This window comes from Brassica rapa, chromosome A09, assembly GCF_000309985.2.
Source record: "Brassica rapa cultivar Chiifu-401-42 chromosome A09, CAAS_Brap_v3.01, whole genome shotgun sequence".
Classification (NCBI taxonomy): domain Eukaryota; kingdom Viridiplantae; phylum Streptophyta; class Magnoliopsida; order Brassicales; family Brassicaceae; genus Brassica; species Brassica rapa.
In genome coordinates, this window is record NC_024803.2 from 35666081 (window position 1) to 35682238 (window position 16158).

At 34.4% G+C, this 16158-nt stretch overlaps 2 protein-coding genes across 2 annotated transcripts; one reads left to right on the forward strand and one right to left on the reverse strand.

Moving 5' to 3' along the window:
* The first annotated feature begins 3030 nt into the window (after nt 1-3030).
* On the forward strand, nt 3031-13736 carry LOC103841535. The gene is made up of 5 exons (XM_009118076.3): nt 3031-4975; nt 12188-12473; nt 12631-12766; nt 12947-13007; nt 13379-13736. Exons 1-5 carry the CDS (start codon nt 4823-4825, stop codon nt 13520-13522), a joined length of 780 nt encoding a protein of 259 aa, XP_009116324.1. The 5' UTR covers nt 3031-4822; the 3' UTR covers nt 13523-13736.
* LOC103841534 lies at nt 13678-14793 on the reverse strand. The gene has a single exon (XM_009118075.3). It carries the CDS (start codon nt 14483-14485, stop codon nt 13871-13873), a length of 615 nt encoding a protein of 204 aa, XP_009116323.1. The 5' UTR covers nt 14486-14793; the 3' UTR covers nt 13678-13870.
* Between the last annotated feature and the right edge of the window lie 1365 nt (nt 14794-16158).

The window sequence follows — 16158 nt, forward strand, 5'->3', positions numbered from 1 at the left end:
TTCAATCTACATTTTTTTTTTTTTAAATGCTTCATAAAATTAATGTAAATTCATATAAATAGTTTTTTTTCCAACTCCCCGCCCGCAGGGCGGGCCGACCCTAGTATCTAATAAAATATAACAATATATTTATCCAACATATCTAAATATACATAATAATTTATCTTTTGAATTATTCATTCAAATTCATTGGTAGACAACTAATATATTTATTGTTAGCCGGCTAACATATCTAATTATGTATAACAATTAAGTTATCCGTCAAATCTAGTGCAAAATATTGTAAAACTAAATATTTATATATAATCTATTATTTAACTTTTAATAAATTATTTTAGCCAGCTAATTATTATAATATCAGGACATTGCATTTTGATATAGAAATAGAAGTGGTTGTAACTCTCAAGCACATTTCAAAACCGTATTATAAGATTAGTTCACTTCGAATAAAACAAACGCAAGACAACTAATATGAGCTACAATTATTCTGCATTTCAAATGAACAAAAAACTATTATACGAACATTATATCTCATGTCCAACAAACAAAAGTCACGAAACATTTAATAAAGTATAACAATTTATTAAAATTGCTAACATATTTAATACCACAAACACCTATTGTTAAACGGCTAACAATTTTGTTTTCTCTCGATTCAGTATCACTTGGTCCGCCAAAAAGATATCCAAGAAAAATCCTTTTCCGGGGACAGCAAGAAGTTTAGTAGATGGCTTCTTCTGTTCTAATCATCATCCAATCAACCAACACAATCAACCAACAACAACAACACACAATTATTTATGTTTCATAAGGTTTGAAGCTTTTGTCTTTTGCTAGAACCAGTAGGTCGTCATCTCATCTTCTTAACAGTAGGCAAGGTTCCCCTCCGCCGGAGCCACGATTGTCTCTACTAGATTGACTAACAGTGAAAAAAGGAGGTTCAGGAACAAAACACAGTGATGTCGTTCTTGTTCATCGTTCTTCTCCCACTTACCACGATACAGCCAGACTATTCAAAGACAAAAACAAAAACACAAAGGCACCACAATTTGGTCGGGATTCTGTAAAAAAAAAAAGAAACAGAGGAGGAAGATAAAGAAGAAGATAAGGACCATGAGAGAGAAAAATGAAATTTTTGTTTAATCGTAATCTTACCAAAATTTTATAATATTTTTAAACTTACGGGGCACCTAATGTGACCTACAAACTCAATATATCAAAGGGCTCTAAATGTAATTTTACATACACTTTATCTACAGTAACTGCCATACTTTTACTGTATTAGGTATATTCCTAATTTCCCACTTCTTTATGGGTTTTGAGCTAATTGACTCGTATTAAAATATATATAATAAGATAACAAAAACGAATTTTGTAAAAACTACTTTTAAAAATTATTTAATAGTAAAAACAATTTAAAAAAATATTTAGTAGTAATTTTTTTAGAAATTTTCCTTTTTCAAAATCCTAAAAAAAATATTTGGAAACAATTTATTTGATATAATTTTCCTTTTCAAAAATTATAATGAAAATATAATTATAAAAGGTTATATTGACATTGGTTCTTCAAAATTGCTAATTAACATGATTGTGACACATGTGAGTTATATATTTAAAAATGTGATATGTATTAAACTATCTCATAATCAAAAATATATATACTAAAAAAATAAAAAAATATTTTTCTTAAAAATTAATTATAAATACTATTTAATAGTCTTATTATCTTATTATATAAAGTTTGTTTCTTTAAAGTTGTTAATTAACATGATTGTGACAAATGTCAGTTATCTATTTAAAAATGTGATATGTGTTAAACTATATCATAGTAAAATATATATATACTAAAATAATAAAAACAATTTTTCTTAAAAATTAATTATAAATATTATTTAATAGTCTTATTATTTTTATTCTTTTATGATAGTGTAAGTTTTAAAATATACTAAAGATAGAGAATTATAAAAGATAAATATTAACTTTTAAGAATTGTAAAATCCTACAAGTAAAAGAAATTATTTAATAAAAAACATGAAGAAAAACTAACTCTAAAATAAATAATATTACTTTTTTAAAATCCTAACTAAATGAAAATTATAAAAGTACTCTTATTATTTTCTTATAAGTAACTAACTTTCCTTTTTTTAATATATAATTGTATGTTAAAAAATTATGGCCAAAAATAGCTACAAACATTTCACATCTATATTTAGGTTTAAGGTTCCACATATTATTTTTACAAAACAAAATAGTATTTATATGAAAAGTATTATCTGAGTATTTTCTTTTAATTTCTTAATACAACTCAACTTTTTATTATCATTATTACATCTTATGATGCTAACATAACTTTTAATTTTAACGTTGTTATTTGAGTATGTGTGAATATGATTAATATGTGTTGTATGTATAAGAAAAAATATATAAATAATTAAAAATATTTTTTCAATTAAAAATAAAATAGTTGTATAAAAATATAAAAGAAAAGCTAATTATAAAATAATTAATTTCCTTTTTAAAAGTCTAAATAAAATAAAAAAATGTAAAAATAATCTTATTTTTTTATAACTAAATAACTTTACTTTTTAATATTTTATGTTAAAAATATAAATCAAAACTAACTTCAAATATTTCATGATTCAATTAAAAAAATAGTTTGTGAATGTGTCAATAAAAACTGTCATTATGTGAAAATAACTTCTTGTTTTCCTAAACCTCTAAATAAAAGAGATTTCTAAAAAAAAAATTTATTTTCTATTCTTTACCAATTAAGATTTTTTTTTTAAATCCTGACCAAGAGAGAATTGTAAAATTTTATTTAATAGTAGTTTTATTTAACAAGAAAAATTATAAAAATATAAGTGATATTGAAAAATCGATTTTGAAAATCACAACTTTTAAAAATAGTTAATATTAACTGGAAATAATTATTTGATAAATTTTTTATTTTTCTAAATCCTAAACAAAATATAATTGTAAAAGATTATGTAATATTAATTTTGTTTTCTGAAATCATGAAAAACTGTAAAACAAATATTTGATCGTTGTAAAATTAATATTGTTACGAATTTTAAAAATATTAATTTTAAAATTATTCATTAGTAACTATAAATAATTATTTGATAGAAATTTATTTTTTTCTAAAATTCTAAAGAAAAGATAATTGTAATATGTTATATGAGAGTAATTTTCTTTTATTTGTTTCTAAAGTTCTAAAGAGAAGATAATTGTAATATGTTATATGACAATAATTTTCTTTTTCTAAAATCTTAAACAAAATTGTAAAAGAGAATTATTATTTTTTTTAACGTAAATGAAAAGTAGATTTATAAAATAGAATGTTTTCTTTTTTTAAAAAGTCCTAACAAAATTAAATTTTAAAATTTTATTTAATAAAATATTAAATTAGTACATAAGAACATGTGTAATGTTGTCATTGACTCGATTGGTGTATTTGGATTTTATTTCTTTTTAATCTTCATTCAATTTCTTATTTCGGGTTGTGTTCAGTTTAAACGTTTATGACTCATCTATGCACCATTACTATAAAAAATAAATATTAATTTGAACTTATGTATAAAAATGAGTTTTAGTTATAAAATAAATCTCAAACAACATATGCAAAAAACAATCATAATACTATAGTAAAATAATTTTTTTATTTTATGGTTTTTATTAAATTAAAACATCAAACAAAACCGTTGCAACGCAACGGGCTCATATCTTATCTTGTGGTAAATAATGAAGCACTTATTCTGATTCCATATTTCAAAAATAAAAAAATTTGTATATCAGAAGTATGATATAAATAAAACTATCTATCGTTAAATGGTACATATAAAACTAACTGTTATGAATAGTTCATAATTATTATTATTTTCGTCCTAAGGGATGTTAGTGAGATGTGAATTTCTAATAATTGTTAAAAATTTTAAATTCTAGTGTTATTGATTAATTAATAGATTCTAACATTCTTACTAAAATTTACTCCCTCTATTCCTTAATATTACATATTCTAGAAAAATAATTTGTTTTAAAAAGATTTATTGTTTACATTTTCAATACATGTTTTATTAACTAATTGTAAATTTCAAAAAATTTAATTGCACTTACTGAATTTTTATTGGCTTAAAATTATGGAACAAAGATAAACACAAAAAATTATGCAAATTTAATGTGTTTTATTAAAATGTGTTAAAAAACTAGAATATGTAACATTAAGAAACAAAGGGAGTAGTGTTTTTGGTTTTATGATTGTTTAATCGTTTACAAAATCTTTTGTTATCCAAAAAAAATTGGTTCTTAATGATTCTATAATTCTGTCAAATCTAATATTATTAGAACTTGAATTGTAGAAAATTTTATTCAAAATATTTTTTTAAAAAAATATTGCATATAAGCTCTAAATTCTTAAAATCATTACACGACTACTCTAAATTCTTAAAATCATTATACTACTATATCTTGATTCTTATAATCAACCAACTCAACATAAATTTTACTCTCACTAACCCCTCATAAATGTTAAGCTGTTTAATTAATAAATCACTTAATCTCAGAAGAAAATAAAAATGTTTTCTATAATATCAAATTATTAATGTAACTGAAAAACACCCTTTTTTGGGATACATACTACAATAGCTATTGATATTTTGATTTTTAATGAACTAGGCCCACTAATAATATACCAAATCGGGCCCATTAAATCCCCTTTCCTCCACAGCTCTCAACAAGACTTCCTCAGAACTCTTCTCCTTCCCAAAAATACCTTCCCGCCAATCTCCTCCCCCAAAACCCTCAGATTCCGACTCACCGGAGAAACATGGAACCTCACCGCCCAATCGCAAGAAGACTACACCGTAAACCCCTCGGAGACTGCACCAACACCATCTCCAGAACCACCAACCAACAGTCATCTTCTTCCTCCTCCGTCGTCAAATTCGCGAACCCGAGCCTCACTTCTTCTCTCAAGAGGTTAGTGTTATCGCCGGTAAACCGGACTGATGTAAACGATATAATAAAAGCGAAGTTAAGGAAATAGACGAATATATAAACGAATACGAGAACGATAAGAAACCGTATTCGCAACGAGACATGGAGGCGAGATATGATCTCTTTCCTTAACTCAAAATATTCGCTCCGTTAGTGAGACGGGACTGTACGAATATAGAGTCCCAGGATACAACCATGGCAGACGACTCACGCCTCACCCGTGATCGCCCTATCGAACAAAAAATTCTACGAAACACTCTCGCAATAATAGACTTACGCAGAGGGAATTTTGCTGTTGGATTTCGATTTAGAAAAGGTTGAAGAAAATGAGAAGAGGAGAGTCCGTATTTAAAGAGAAGACTAGGAGCGGGTTTTCGAAACTGTTGCGAACGTTTTTCCGAAAATCTCGCAAAGATCTCGGAGTGGAACGTTGAGCAGCTTTCTCCGCAAGTTTCTCTCTTGTTGACTCGTTCTGATCCATTTCGAACAGATAAACTTCGTGTTGTTTTTAAACGAACTACATGTCGTTTATACACAAATGTCATGCTGTTTTTTAGAAATAAAATGGCAAAGCGTTGAGCTTAACTTGGTCCAAAAAGAATAATTCTTATCGGGCCAAAGGCCCTCCACCCAAGCCCAAGCCCAAGCCCAAGCCCACGCCCACGCCCACGCCGAGCCGAGCCGAGCCGAGCCGGCCGGACGGCGGCGGCGGCGCGCGCGTGGGGAGCTCTCTCTTCCTCTGAGCCGTTTAATCCAAGGAGAGTGTGATACCATATATATACATCACAGCTTCTCAAGTTTTAAACGATGTGGGACTTTCTTCTTTCCTTTCATTAATGCCAACATGGCTTTTTTCAAAGAGCTCGTAAGCCCATTTCCTTTTCACATTTGCCTTTCATTATTTGAGCTAATAAGCTTAATAATTAGGCCCAACAATCCCCCACATGAATAGAAATGACTCTAAACATATGCAGACTAGATGCAGACTCGATAGACTCTAAAAAACTATACTTATTCTAATCCTGACTAGACTAGACAGACTTATCGAGAGTGTTTGCAAAAAATTCACTGTGTTTGAGTTGGTGGCATTTTTAAGCCTTGAACCACTCATAGTTAATATCTGTCGGGTTTACTTTACCAGAAGGTGAACATGATGTCTTGAACCAACCGGTGTTTTATGTAGACCGAGACAACAGGCATAACGCAGCTTCATTTTCTCGTAGAACTTAGTTCTCTATTGTGTTCATTGTGGCCCTGAACTATTCCTGGTTTTCATGAGTGAACTTAGAGAATATAGCCTTGCATTCATTCTCCTAGAAACGGCCCCATTTCACACTCATTAGGTGATTGACCATGAAAAGTATTGAGTAATACTCCGCTTAGAAGCTATGGAATCATTAAAAGCTTATGCTTATCCTTCACACATTCGTTAGCACTTTTATCATCTTAGGAGCTGGGAAGAGACTACTTTGTCTCAAGTGCTTTGGTTAGATTCTGTTTGATTTTGTTTTCCCTTTGAACCTACGTCTTGGGATCTCCAGTCATGATAGGTAGGGTTGCAGTCAAGCATCCTCATTCGTTATAGGCTTTAAACCCATTCCTTTTGATGATTTAGCAACAACATCTCGTGGCAAACCTTTAGTAAATGGATCCGCTAGGTTGTCAGCCGATTTGATGTAGTCTATTGTGATTACACCAGTTGAGATAAGTTGTCTAATGGTTTTATGTCGTCTTCTGATGTGACGAGATTTACCATTGTAGAGATTATTCTGAGCCCGAGCTATTGCTGATTGACTATCACAATGTATGCGTATAGCTGGCACAGGTTTCTCCCACATAGGGATATCTTCCAAAAAATTTCTAAGCCATTCAGCTTCTTCTGCTGCTTTGTCTAAGGCTATGAACTCAGATTCCATGGTTGATCTGGCTAACACTGTTTGTTTGGTAGATTTCCATGATATTGCTGCTCCTCCTAGTGTAAATACATATCCACTTGTGGATTTTGAGTTTTTAGAATCTGATATCCAGTTAGCATCACTGTATCCTTCTAAAACTGCTGGTTCTTTACCATAGTGAAGCCCAAAATCTTTGGTGTAGCGCAAGTAATTGAGTACCCTCGTTATAGCTTTCCAGTGTGTATGACCTGGATTACTTGTATATCGACTAAGTACGTTTACTGCATGCGCCAGATCTGGTCTAGTACAATTTGTCAAGTACATGAGACTTCCAATTACACGTGCATACTCGTTTTGTGAAACCGCTTCACCTGAATTCTTTGTCAAGTGCATTTGGGGATCTAACGGAGTTTTTGCCGTACTATTAGAGTAATTTTTAAATCTCTCTAATATTGTTTGAGCATAATGAGATTGGGTTAAGATAATTCCGTTTGAATTTCTTTTGACTTTAACCCCGAGAATTACATCTACTAATCCCAAGTCTTTCATCTCAAATGTCCCTTTGAGCATGTTCTTTGTTTGATTGATAATGTCTTTATTGCTTCCAATAATGAGCATATCATCTACATATAGGCATAGTAAAACATACGCATTTTTGGTAGTTTTGTAGTATATGCATTTGTCACATTCATTTATTTTGAAACCATTTGACATCATTGTATTGTCAAATTTTTCGTGCCATTGTTTAGGAGCTTGTTTAAGCCCATAAAGTGACTTTACAAGTCGACATACTTTGTCTTCCTGTCCGGGAATGACAAAACCTTCAGGTTGTTTCATGTAAATTTCCTCTTCTAAATCACCATTTAGAAAAGCAGTTTTTACATCCATTTGATGGATTTCTAAGTCTCTTAAGGCTGCGATTGCTATCATCAGTCTTATTGATGTTATTCTCGTCACTGGAGAATATGTATCAAAATAGTCAAGGCCTTCTTTTTGTCGGAATCCTTGAACTACAAGCCTAGACTTGTATTTTCCACCAGGTTTGCGTGTCATTATCCATTTATTCCCTAATGCTTTGCAGCCAGGTGGTAAATCCGTTATGTAATACGTATAATTTTGCATAATCGAATCTAATTCACTCCTGACAGCTTCGTTCCAAAATGGAGCTTCTGGTGAAGCCATGGCTTCTGCCAAAGTTTTTGGAGCATTTTCTACTAAAAATGCCATTAGGAAATCTTCTCCAAAAGATTTTTCCTTTCGAGCTCTTTTGCTTCTTCGAGGTTCATCTTTTTCTTCATTTTCTGAAATATCATTTATAGAAATCTCGACGTTTGTCTCAGTTTCTGAGTTCTTGTCATTGTCTCTTTCTTCTCGAGTTCGTTTTGAACCTTGTTTTTCCCTATATGGAAAAATATTTTCGAAGAAAGATGCATTTCTTGATTCCATGACTGTATTTTCATGAATATCTGATATTTCAGATTTATGTACCAGAAAACGATAAGCATTACTGTTATGTGCATATCCGATGAAGATGCAATCCACTGTTTTAGGTCCAATAGTGACCTTCTTTGGTGGTGGTACCGCAACTTTTGCCAGGCACCCCCACACTTTGAGGTATTTATACGAAGGTAAATTACCTTTCCATAATTCATATGGAGTTTTGCCGTTACTTTGTGTGGAATCTTGTTGAGGATATAATTAGTGGTAAGCAACGCTTCCCCCCACATGTTCTGGGGTAACCCAGATTCCTGCAACATAGCATTCATCATCTCTTTTAGAGTTCGATTTTTGCGTTCAGCAACTCCATTAGATTCTGGTGAGTAAGGAGCTGTAGTTTGATGGATTATTCCATGTTCTTTACAGAATGCATTGAACGGACCATCATACTCGCCTCCTCTGTCGCTTCTAACTACTTTAATAGTTGTTTTAAGCTGATTTTCGACCTCGAGTTTAAATTCTTTAAATTTTTCTAAGGTTTCATCTTTGCTATGTAATAAATAAACATAACAATATTTTGTGCAGTCATCTATGAAGGTCACAAAGTACTTTTTACCACCTCTAGTTTGTAAATATTTTAAATCACATAAATCGGTGTGAATTAAATCTAGAGGTTTATTAGTTCTTTCAACACGAGGTGATGGCGTTTTTGTGAGCTTAGCCTGTACGCATACTTCACATTTTTGTTTACTTGTTTTGCATTTAGGAATTAGATTTAAATTCATTAATCTTTGTATAGATTTGTAGTTTACATGGCCTAATCTTTCATGCCATATTCAAAAGACTCAACCAAATAAGCAACTGGCTCATTCTTATTCATTGAAACTTTTGGAGCTACAACTTTTGGAGTGACTGTCATTACATTCAACTTGACAAGTCCACCCTTAACATAACCCCTTCCCAAATACATCCCATTCTTCCTAATCACGAGTTTATCCGCCTCAAAACTTGTGGCGAATCCATTCTTGCTGAGCAAGGTTCCCGAGACCAGATTCTTCCTCATGTCAGGCACATGCTTCACATTTGTAAGAGTGACCTCACGTCCGATGTCATCTTCAAGATCACATTGCCGCGTCCTTCAATCTTGGAGACTGCAGTATTTCCCATCTTGAGCTTCTCCTCAGTCTTGCTTTTCTGATAGGTGCTGAACATCGCCCTATCGGTGCAAATGTGGGTGGTTGCACCAGTGTCATACCACCATTCCTTGGGGTTGTTGCTTTCAACCATGTTGGCTTCAGTCACCACAGCAACGAGATCCTCCTCAGTGAGATTTGCCTGATCTTTCTCATCCTTGATCTTTTTTCGACACTCAACAGTCTTATGCCCCACTTTGTGGCAGTAGTGACATTTCCCCTTGAACTTCTCCACATTCGCATTGATCTCAATACCTTTGTTCTTGAAGTTTTTTCCAGAAGCCTTCAAGGCTGCAGCAGTTTTGGAAGGCTTGGCAGGAGAATAGGCGTGTGCCTTTCCTTTTCCTTTGTGCTCAGCCATGTTGACACTGTGCTCCTTTGTACCGACCTTTGCAGCAGTTCGGTTTCTGGATTCCATCTGAAGCCTCGTGATGAGCTCCTCGAGCCCCATCTTCTTCTTCTTGTGCTTCAAGTAGTTCTTGAAATCCGCATAGCTTGGAGGAAGCTTTTCAATGAAGCTGAGAGTTGTGAATGTCTCGCAGATGGACATTCCTTCAGCAGCGATTTCATGGCAAATGAGCTGAAGCGCTTCCACCTGATCCATGATGGGTTTTGAATCCACCATTTTGAAGTCGTGAAATTTTGAGACCACATACTTCTGGCAGCCAGCGTCCTCACCTCTGTACTTCTTGTCTAGTGATCTCCATAGCTCTTTCGCCGTGGGAATCTCACAGTAGACACGGTACAATGGGTCAATGAGGCGACCCAAGATGTAGCCTTTGCAGATGAAGTCGGAATGCACCCATATGTCAACAGTTGCGAGGCTGTGAACATCATCAATCCCGTAGGGCATAAGGGGCTTGTCCTCCTGGAGGAACTTCTCCAGCTTCATCGTTGCCAGGAAGAACAACATCTTCTTCTGCCACGTTTTGAAACCTTTGCCATCAAACTGGTTTGGCATCAGTCCTTGAGTGAACACACTAGGGACAGTCGGAGGAGTTTGAACTGCCACCGGACCACTTGCAGTTGCTGAAATGGAACCCGTCTGATAAAGACCAGCACCGAATAGGGTACGGCGAGTGGTTTCATCAGCAGCATTCCCCGCAGGGAGGAAAGTGCTCGTTGTTGCTGCAGTGGTTGACGCTGTGATGTTTCCAGCGGTTGTCACGCCAGTTGCTGCAGCGTTGAGTGGAGTCTGAATGACATCCGAGGTGTCCATGGGAGTGGGAGTGTCATTATCGTTTGTCATTTTCCTGTAGAGAAAACATGAAAACGGATTAGTACTCCATTCAATATTTAACATATTATTTTAAATAAAATAATAGTCTAAAATCGATGTTCATTTTTGGTGTTTGAACCAAATCATATCGATATAAGTCTTGAAAAAACGTTTTGCAAACTCCCTTAAAAAGCGTTCGCAGAAATCATTTTTATAGACTTAGAATGTTTCACAAACTCGGAAATAAAACAGAAACGTTTCGCGGAAGTGCTATAAAGCAAATCGCAAACACGTTTTCAGAATAACACAGAAACGTTTCGCGGATAAGCGTATAGCAAATCGCAAACATCGTTATGAGATTAATAATAAAACGTTTCGCGGAAGTGCTAGAAAGCAAATCGCAAACACGGTTCCAAAACCCGTTTATATAAATCGTTTTTCAACCCGATTCGAGCTTTAGAAATAAAGCTATTTTGAGTTAAGATTGTTATCGCCGGTAAACCGGACTGATGTAAACGATATAATAAAAGCGAAGTTAAGGAAATAGACGAATATATAAACGAATACGAGAACGATAAGAAACCGTATTCGCAACGAGACATGGAGGCGAGATATGATCTCTTTCCTTAACTCAAAATATTCGCTCCGTTAGTGAGACGGGACTGTACGAATATAGAGTCCCAGGATACAACCATGGCAGACGACTCACGCCTCACCCGTGATCGCCCTATCGAACAAAAAATTCTACGAAACACTCTCGCAATAATAGACTTACGCAGAGGGAATTTTGCTGTTGGATTTCGATTTAGAAAAGGTTGAAGAAAATGAGAAGAGGAGAGTCCGTATTTAAAGAGAAGACTAGGAGCGGGTTTTCGAAACTGTTGCGAACGTTTTTCCGAAAATCTCGCAAAGATCTCGGAGTGGAACGTTGAGCAGCTTTCTCCGCAAGTTTCTCTCTTGTTGACTCGTTCTGATCCATTTCGAACAGATAAACTTCGTGTTGTTTTTAAACGAACTACATGTCGTTTATACACAAATGTCATGCTGTTTTTTAGAAATAAAATGGCAAAGCGTTGAGCTTAACTTGGTCCAAAAAGAATAATTCTTATCGGGCCAAAGGCCCTCCACCCAAGCCCAAGCCCAAGCCCAAGCCCAAGCCCAAGCCCACGCCCACGCCCACGCCGAGCCGAGCCGAGCCGAGCCGAGCCGGCCGGACGGCGGCGGCGGCGCGCGCGTGGGGAGCTCTCTCTTCCTCTGAGCCGTTTAATCCAAGGAGAGTGTGATACCATATATATACATCACAGCTTCTCAAGTTTTAAACGATGTGGGACTTTCTTCTTTCCTTTCATTAATGCCAACATGGCTTTTTTCAAAGAGCTCGTAAGCCCATTTCCTTTTCACATTTGCCTTTCATTATTTGAGCTAATAAGCTTAATAATTAGGCCCAACAGTTAGTCGATCAAACCTCCCTCAAGGAGAGAAACAACAACGACGACGTCAATAGCTCAAAAGATGGTCCCGAAACCGCTTCCACGAGCTTAAGGGCCGTGACTCGCCGTGTATCCGCCGATCTGTGTTTCCCGGCGACCGCGTCTTCTCGTCCTTCGAAACCCAAAGTTGTTGAGAAATCAGAGGCTGCTCCCACGCGCGGAAGGCCCGTGACTCGCCGTGTGTGTGCCGATCTGAGTTTCCCGGCGACCACGCCTCCTCGTCGCCAAAACTCGCGCTCCGGCGAGGGTGAGTTGTTTCACCTGCTATGGGTTGTAGTGTAGCGTTTCGATTTCGATCTAATTGGAGTGGATTTGAAAATTTGTTAGGGTTTTCAATTGAATTTGAATTTGTTCTGTGTCTTTATTATATTAAGATGATGTTTAAGAGGTTGCTTATGCTTTAGGCGTTGGTGGTGAGAAGGAGGTTGCTGAGCCTTACTCTGTTTACACGTCTAGAAGGAAGGCTTCTTCTGGGAGAAAAAGGAGTAACCACGCAGTGGCTGCTAATCTTCGTCTTGACTTGATATCAAGCCCTGCTGGGTATGAAACTCTTTCAGTGTATATATGATTGTATGACTAATGGTATGTAGAATCAGGGTAGAACATAGTATATGCTCTCTAGTTAGTGTTGAACCCATCAAACTTGTTTAGCATTGTGTGGCCTGTTAAAATCTGAGATGTTGTTGTTTAAGTGAGTCTTTTTGAAATGTGTATTCACAGGAAGAAAAGACGTCAAGCAAATGAAAACACAGTCAAGCCCTCGAAACTGGCTCCCATAAAGGTGAGTTAAGGAAAGCTCTAGCTAAACTTATCACAAGTGTTATAGTTTCTGTGTTGCTCACATCTCTCTCTGTGTGGAAAAAATAGTAATTGTTTTGTCTATCGTTTTGTTTTGCCTCGAGCAAAATGTATATTACTGCATCTTATGTTTCAACATTGTTATGTAATCATTCCTATAACCGGGGTTACACATAGTTGGAAGATGGATGTCTAGTATTTCTATTGCGTTTATATTCTTCTCTTTATTTAAAAAGTGGACTTAGTATATTCTCATTAGGTTACTCTGTTTAATGAGATATAGCTTGTATCCCTTTGAGGGGCCTTCTAAGTGTTCTCCAGTTTCTAATTTCTGCATCTATGGTTACCTTACAGAGGCAGCGAACAACAAAGCATGAGGAAGATGATTTGGCTAACGGAGTTTCTCAGGATTACATCGAGAAGCAGAGAGCTTACTTTGCAGAGATCGATGCATTTGAGCTTGCAGAAGAAGAGGTATCTGATAGCGACTTAGACTAAGTGATAAACTATCTTAAGGATATCCATGACACACCTTAACACGTTCGTTCGTTCGTTCATATCACTGTATAGCTAAGGCTTCTTCTCACATGAAAGTATCACTGATCTATCTCTTAATACAGATGACATGCCAATATCAGTTTATAATCTTTGACTTGGTTGTACTGGGAGAACTTTATTGGTTATGCAATGAAAAATGCCAGTTTACACTTTACAACACAAGCTTTATAGATATATATATATATACATCATAATACATTCATACATCAAAGCATTATAACACTTTTTCTGTTCAAAGAGGCAAAGCAGTTCATAGGACGTAATCAAGAACACAACAGATTCACATACTCAAGCTTTGTTCACGTCGCCGGATCCATGTCTAGGACCAGAGAACAGAGCTCTCTTCATACTCCCCATTGAAGAAGTAAACCCTTTTCTTCCACCATTGGAGTAACACAGAGTCGAGGTCGGCGACGACGCAAGCTCGTGCTGTTTGTGGCTAGCGAACATAACCTGTGATTTGTTACCGTGACTGAGTGGTTTTCTCCAAGAATGTGGCGGCGAGGAGGAAAGGGAAGATGAAGAAGATGTAGACGTAGACGACCACGAATACGATGGCCCTGAAGAGACATAGTTGGTCGTCTTCTTGCTACTGTTGCTGCTCTTCCTGAGATCATGAAACAGAGACATCGACAGGATTCTAGTTAGTTTTGTTCTCACCTTGGTCTGTGACGTCTGTCTCTTTGGCGTCGACAAAATCTCGGATGAGTAATACGACGGAGGCGGCGTGAGAGGCTGAGAAAAAGAGCAATCGGGAAAGTGATTGTGTTTTGGTGTGCCTGGCCTTGACTCCCACGTGAATGGTATAGAGGCCCCGCCATAGTAGGAGGCTCTATCTTCTTCATCTTCTTGATCCTCATAGACTGCAGAGTACTCCATGTCATCTCTCACTCTTTCCGACATCTTTAAACAAACTCTCTGTTTGTGTTGTGATCTCTTATGTCTTTGAGTCGGGTTCTTGTCGGAGTTTAAGTACGATAATGGAAACAAGAAGTGCCAGATTCAAAGGTTGTCACACTAACACAAAAGTAAAGGGAGAGGAGCACCTTGTAGAATAGTCTTCTTTGCATGGTTGTAAGTGTGGATATTTATCATGGTTTGATTTTGTTGCTATTAAATTATTTTGGATTTTTTTTTTTTTTTTTAACGCTGATTTATTATGATCTTACAATTATGATATAGGAAATATTACATAGACGATTCGACAACCGACAATACTACCTGCCTTATGAAGACCTACGCCTAACTACAGCACCTGAGCCGTCCTATGAAGATCCACGCCTGACCAGATTTACTTGCACCATGTTGAAGATCTCTTGCAAGCCTTTCCTTTGTAGTCTGCATAATTGGTTAATAAACCGCTCTCTCCGGGACTTGAAACCTGGATTTCCTGTAAGTACTTCCACATTTTGGATTTTTCTATAGGGAAGAATTCATATGGATGAGCATATTACATGTATAAGAAACGATATCTCGAAATAACACATAGGGAAAGAAATGGTTAGATAATAAATGAAAGGTGGCTATCATACTGTTGGGTGTAGCATTACTTAATGCTTCCCCATTAACTTAGAGTTTTATATGCATTGCATCCCTTATATATTAATTGAGGAACATTTGAAAAGATGTAACCTCAATTTTGTATTAATTAAAAGAGGCCCCAATGCATAGGTGGCACTCAATTAGGTAGTCAATTACATTCAATTGAAAAATAAGTAGGTCCACATTCGATTTTTATATGTTGTTAGATACATAAGTTGGTCAAACTATATGATATAATGATATGATATGATATTTTCTTTCCTTAAATAAAACCTACGGAATTACCATAAATGACTAATATATATATGACAATTAATGAGTTTAATAATAAAGATTTGATAACAATGTATATCTCCTCCATCATTTTTTGTTTAATTTTATATTATTAAAATAAATTAAACAATCAAATTAGCTATAAAAATAAAATTTAGATTTTTTCGTATATGTTATATTTTGAATTTTTAAAAACGACAATAAATGACTAAAACTATTAAAATTATTATGTTAAAAATTAATGATCAATGGTTTAACATTTTTATTATAAGAAGATACACATGATTTTAAAACCATATGAGTAAAAAATATCATTTAATAATAAAATAAATAAATATATATATATATATATATATATATATATATATATATATATATATATATATATATATTAAACACTATATACCATAAGATTACATAAATATTTTAATATTAAAACTTTCAATGAATTTTCAAGAACATTTATAAATTATAAACTTATTAAAGATTTCAGATTGAAAATTTTGTTATCGATGATTTAAATATTTTGTTATAAAACGATATGAACGATCATAGAACCGTATGATTATAAATTCTTATTTAATAAATAACTATACAAAATATACTATTCCTAGAAAAATAGGTTGGTCCATCTTAACTTATATTACACTTTTTATTAAACTAACTATCGAATTGATAAATAACGTACCAAAAAATGTTTTGCACTTTCCTTAAATAAAAGCTACGAAATTACCTAATATGATTAACGTATATGTGAAAAT

Coding starts and splice junctions, on each gene's coding strand:
- LOC103841534 (XM_009118075.3), bottom strand. CDS start 14,485: ATGTCGGAAAGAGTGAGAGATGACATGGAGTACTCTGCAGTCTATGAG.
- LOC103841535 (XM_009118076.3), top strand. CDS start 4,823: ATGGAACCTCACCGCCCAATCGCAAGAAGACTACACCGTAAACCCCTC. Junction 12,474..12,630: donor AAACTCGCGCTCCGGCGAGG/GTGAGTTGTTTC, acceptor CTTATGCTTTAG/GCGTTGGTGGTGAGAAGGAG. Junction 13,008..13,378: donor CGAAACTGGCTCCCATAAAG/GTGAGTTAAGGA, acceptor GTTACCTTACAG/AGGCAGCGAACAACAAAGCA.